This window comes from Hippoglossus stenolepis, chromosome 21 (assembly GCF_022539355.2).
Source record: "Hippoglossus stenolepis isolate QCI-W04-F060 chromosome 21, HSTE1.2, whole genome shotgun sequence".
In the NCBI taxonomy this organism is placed as follows: domain Eukaryota; kingdom Metazoa; phylum Chordata; class Actinopteri; order Pleuronectiformes; family Pleuronectidae; genus Hippoglossus; species Hippoglossus stenolepis.
The window spans coordinates 4,521,967-4,527,142 of record NC_061503.1 but is presented as its reverse complement, the minus strand read 5'-3'; the positions used below and the strand labels follow the sequence as shown (position 1 = coordinate 4,527,142).

The window sequence follows — 5,176 nt, the reverse complement described above, 5'->3', positions numbered from 1 at the left end:
ACAGTGATTCCAAGCGACATTTTCGCTAAAAGCTGCTCGAGTAAAATAGTCCACAGCACATGAAAGGCGAACCACTACCGTAAATAGAAGCCCCGCGGCTGATTGAGCGCGACATCAGCCAATCACAGCGGCCGCTGGGGGAGCTGTCGATGACGAGGGCGGCCCTCAGCCAATGGGAGCACACTACTGGGTGTTGACCTCTGCGAGCCGCATCACCACCTCCTCCGTGTCCGTGGCGGAGGAGCAACTATAAAATCAAAGCCAGCTCGGGCTTTAAAGGGCAGAGTTGTAAAAACTCCCAGGCTGTGGGGAGTCAGCTGTTCAAACCCGGAGAGTCGGAATCAAACCCCACAGACGCGACACCGCCTGGAGCAGAGCAGACGTTTGCCTCTTTTTTTTTTGTATCTCCTGTAGAGAGTGGCACCAGCGGCTGAGAGTGTTAACCGTTCACCGGGGCGGACTGTGGACTGAGTGCGACAAGGAGCGGCAGTGCGTTTCCATGTAAGTGAATACCGACGTCGCCACAACACTGTTCTTCACTGACAGTAAAAATAAACCGAGCGTCCGCGTCTTCACGGATCTCGAGCTGCGTGCTGTGAACTGTGCTGTGTCCCCCCTCCTGTGTTGCCACCCAGCTCATTAGAATGCTACGTAGCCTGCTCTGCATCCACACCAGCACCAACCGTGAAAGCCACTCTTCCATCTCTGGGGCCGCTGTCGTCGTGTGTGCGTGTGTGTGTGTGTGTCTGACGCTGTGAGCTGATAAGCAGCTGCTCGGGCTGAACATTAACAGTATGTGGCAGCTAGATAGCTAACGTGCTACATTCGCACCCTTCTTTTAACCCGACGAGCCAATGCTACTCGCTCGGTCGTGTCTCTCTCTCTCGCTCTCTCTCTCGCGCGGAGGGAAACGGAGAGTCGTTGGGATTCATCGTCGCGAAAAATAAACTTGTGTGTTGTAGAAACGGGTTCGTGGCCGTGGTCAGACTTTGAATGGCGATTATGTAACAGCAGCTCTCGTCGCAGGCTCGTACGTGCCTCCTCTGCCCAACTGTAGCTCGAGAATCGCCTCGGATACGTCTTTTTCGTAAAAGCCCTTTTCTCCCTTCCTGAGGGTTGTTTTTTTTGTTTTTTTTAATGCCTCAACATGTCCGTGGACCAGCGAGCCGATCTGAGATCCTTGTGACTATTGACACCTGCTATCAGATCCGACGCCCTCCGCAGAGGTCAACCGCGGTTGCGTTTATCTGTCACACTAGACCGCTGGGGAGCACACACTGCTGACACCGTCTGTGAGTCAGTGGCCTGTGTTTATTTATAGTTGTTGATAATGTAGTACCGCTGAGATGCAGCACTGCTGTGTGAAGGGGGGGGCAGTGGATCGTGTAAACGCTGTGCTGAGATGATGCAGATCCATTTTTTGAACGTGGTTTTCCTTCTGTGTTTTCAGGATCCTGAATCTAACCCTGTTGCAGCAAGGATATCCGCTTTGGCAGCACGTTTTTTCATCACACCCATCATCGCCACCTTGGAGGTTCTTGACGCGCTCCGAAAAAGCAACTCTGTGACGAAAAAAGAATCATCGCCCTCGCCACTGAAGCAGCTATGCAGCTTGAAATTCAAGTAGCACTCAACTTTATTATTTCCTATTTATACAACAAACTCCCTCGACGACGCGTGAATATCTTCGGCGAGGAGCTTGAGCGGCAGCTGAAGAAGAAATATGAAGGCCACTGGTATCCGGATAAGCCATACAAGGGTTCAGGGTTCAGGTGCATCCATGTAGGGGAGAAGGTGGACCCCGTGGTGGAGCTGGCAGCCAAAGAGAGCGGGCTGGACATCGAAGACGTCCGGAATAATCTCCCTCAGGATCTTAGCGTGTGGATCGACCCATTTGAAGTCTCCTACCAGATTGGAGAGAAGGGACCGGTCAAGGTGCTATATGTGGATGATAACAATGAGAATGGGTCTGAGCTGGACAAGGAGATTAAGAACAGCTTTAATCCTGAGGCCCAGGTCTTCATGCCAATCAGCGACCCCGTCGGGGTTTCCTCAGAGTCCAGCTCTCCCTCCCCTCCTTTTGGGCAGTCCGCTGCCGTGAGCCCCTCCTTCATGCCACGCTCTGCCCAACCCTTAACCTTCACCACTGCCACCTTCGCCGCCACCAAATTCGGCTCCACTAAAATGAAGAGTAGCGGCCGTGGTAATAACGGCAACAACAGCAGCAGTAGCAGCAAGGTGGCCCGCACCTCCCCTACCAATAATCTGGGTCTGAATGTCAACACCCTGCTGAAGCAGAAAGCCATCTCCACCTCCATGCACTCACTGTACGGGCTTGGCCTGGGTCCGCAGCAGCAGCAACAGAAGGCTTCTGCTCTTTCTCCTAACGCAAAGGAGTTTGTGTTCCCCAGCCTCCAGGGCCAGGCCAGCCCTGGAGCCGTGTTTCCCGGGGAGGGCTCCCTGGGACTCGGCACTCTGCAGTACAACAATGCCTTTGACATGTTCGCGGCCTACGGAAGCCTCAACGACAAGTCCCTTATGGATGGCCTCAACTTCAGTCTGAGCAACATGCAGTATTCTAACCAGCAATTCCAGCCAGTCATGGCTAACTAAACTCATCATCAAGATGTTATTTATGAATGATGGTGGCTCAAAGAAAAGGAAAAACAAAGTGCACACTTAGAAACTGGACTTTCAAGGATAGTGTCTATTCAGTCAAGCGCATGTGCCCAAGGGTGTTTTTACTGTGCCCCCTTGAGTTTGTTTCTACTGAAAGCTTGTTGTACAAACACATCCAAGCTTGGTTACTTCAATTCAACATGCATCATTGTTTTTCTTTTTCCTTTTTGCCAACCAAGCACAAATTTTTTTACTATGTTGAGAAAAAATACTCCTAAAAAGTAAAAAAATAAGAAAACACAAGCTTCAAGTTTTGGCCTCTTACAGTATTTTAAAGGTGGTAAGACAAGGCTGATTTTTATGGATTGGCACTACTAAGTGGGGTTACTTGGTCTTTTTCTAATTGTATAATTTAATTTAGTACAGAGTTTGTAAGATATCAGAGTATATATTGTTTCTATGACATGGTGTTGCATTTATATCTTTTTACTACTCCAGTGATCTGTGATGGCTGCAGCAGCTTTTCCTTATTTTTTCTCTTTTTTTAAAGATAATTGTTAAAGAAATCCATCTTTAAAAAAAAAAATACATCAAATATTCTAAAGATTGTGTACAGAGTATTCCTTAGTGGTGGAAAGTGTAGGAATATTTGCTTTTTCTGAAAGATGAATTGTATTTTCTGTTTAAGAGGTTAAAAGATTTTTGCTATACTATGGACAAAAATGTAATCGTATGAATATTAATTTTGTACCTACATTGTGCAATACTTGATAAAAAAAATACGGTATAACAAAGTATTTTGAGTCAGTGTCTTACATGTCAAGAGGGACTGAAATAGTTTATATTGTTAAGTTTGTATTAAATGCTTAAAAATGATATGCTTGTCTTTATTTTTTTTAATTTCATATTTGCACCCTGGTCTTTTTAATAAAATAAACTACAGTTGAACATGATCTGTGGAAAGCACACTTTATTTATTGCTTGTTTAAACCCTACACTGACTTGTGTTTTTAATATTTAACCAGTAGCAGACTTTGCCACCGGGGAGTCCTCAGCCTGAGCAGATAATGGTGACAGTCACATGCTGGGAGTTGCCACTCTGTCATGATGGCAACATGAAGTATTAAAAGAATGGAGACGTGACTGTGCTAACTGTGAGGCAACATAAGGCCTGGAGCTCATGTGCTGTAAACTTTCAGGTTTTCTCTTTTTAAGGTGGCGGTTAATGTCTCAGTAATCCGGGGGTGTAGCCTTGTGACATCACAGCTGTGAGGACAGGTGGAGAGCTATTAATGATCTGTCCAGCTCATTGTACCAGAGCGAGCCGTCACATTTCATTATAAAGCCTCGTCCAGTCGGTCTTGGTTTATTTTAAGTTGGACATGTTGGTGTTTACAGGCCGCCGGGCATCAGTTACAGTAGAAGTGTGTAGTAATCACTGAGGTGGGCTGTATCATGGGCTTCCATGTCACGTGAAGGAAGGAGTTGAGTAAAGAACAAGCCAAACATTCACCCAGGTTTAGAGCTCCAGCAGCTTAACTCACAGAAGACATAATCACATTTGCAATTCTGTATGACTCAAAGGTCCGAGGAGAAAATAGCTTGTGTTTTTATTCTTAAACCATTTCCTCCTCCTCTTGTCAGAGACTTGTTATGTACACAGAGGTGTTGTTAAGGCCGAGCAAACCTATGTGCCTGAACGCACACAGAGCCGGTTTTAGATGCTCATTACTGACTGGATTGTGTTTATTTACCGAAGTATCTGACCCAGCTCACAGTGTAGCAACTACTAGGATTCTGTATGTTCTGTAATGCTGTGAAAACACTACATCCATAGCAGTGTTGGTGGAAAGTGACCAAGTACATTTACTCTACTAATGTACAACTCTACGAGGTACTTGTACTTATTTTAGTATTTTCATTTGACAAGTTTTGAACTTGTACTTTACAGATGACTTAGAGTTACTGTTAAAATAACAAACACAAAGTGTTTGTATAGGTTAAACCAGTGGATCCTGTACCATGTGAATGTTTGAGATGTGAGTAGCTATAGTAAAGTTTGATTTCCCTGCTAATCTTTTTAAATGGTTTCATTTAAGATGCCCACAGAGGTACACGTATCCCTTATCTTATAGATAAAAAGGAAGGATTCTTTCTTTGTGACTATTTGCAGTAGGAGGTACCCCTGGACTAAACTGATTATATACAGTAGCAGTTCAAAGTAGCTCCACCTTGAGATGCTACAACATGGAAATGCTTTGACACAGTACAACATCACTTTTCTTTTTCCTGATTAATAGAGCTCTTTGTGCTCAGAATCAGAAAAACATATTTGTAGAGACTAAGAAATTAACGGAAATATATTATTATTCTCGGGAAAAAGAATAAGGAAATATATAAAAATACATACAAAGCTACACAACAGAAGATAAGGTTAATGACCTGAGTACTTCTTCCTCCACTGCTTTGAAGTAAAGAGTGCGTCAGTATCTCTGAATTTTGTTTTTGGCAATGAAATCCAACCCTAAGTTTAGCTTGGTGTGGCAAATAAATTGCC

The 5,176-nt window shown here is 44.9% G+C and overlaps 1 protein-coding gene across 1 annotated transcript; it reads left to right on the top strand.

Annotated features, from left to right (window-relative positions):
* Positions 1-262: 262 nt before the first annotated feature.
* On the top strand, positions 263-3,572 carry tob1b (transducer of ERBB2, 1b). The gene is made up of 2 exons (XM_035145728.2): positions 263-501; positions 1,451-3,572. Exon 2 carries the CDS (start codon positions 1,606-1,608, stop codon positions 2,611-2,613), a length of 1,008 nt encoding a protein of 335 aa, XP_035001619.2. The 5' UTR covers positions 263-501; positions 1,451-1,605; the 3' UTR covers positions 2,614-3,572.
* The last annotated feature ends 1,604 nt before the right edge of the window (positions 3,573-5,176 follow it).

What these genes read in the sequence shown, in the direction of transcription:
- tob1b (XM_035145728.2), top strand. Translation starts at nt 1,606, where the DNA reads ATGCAGCTTGAAATTCAAGTAGCACTCAACTTTATTATTTCCTATTTA.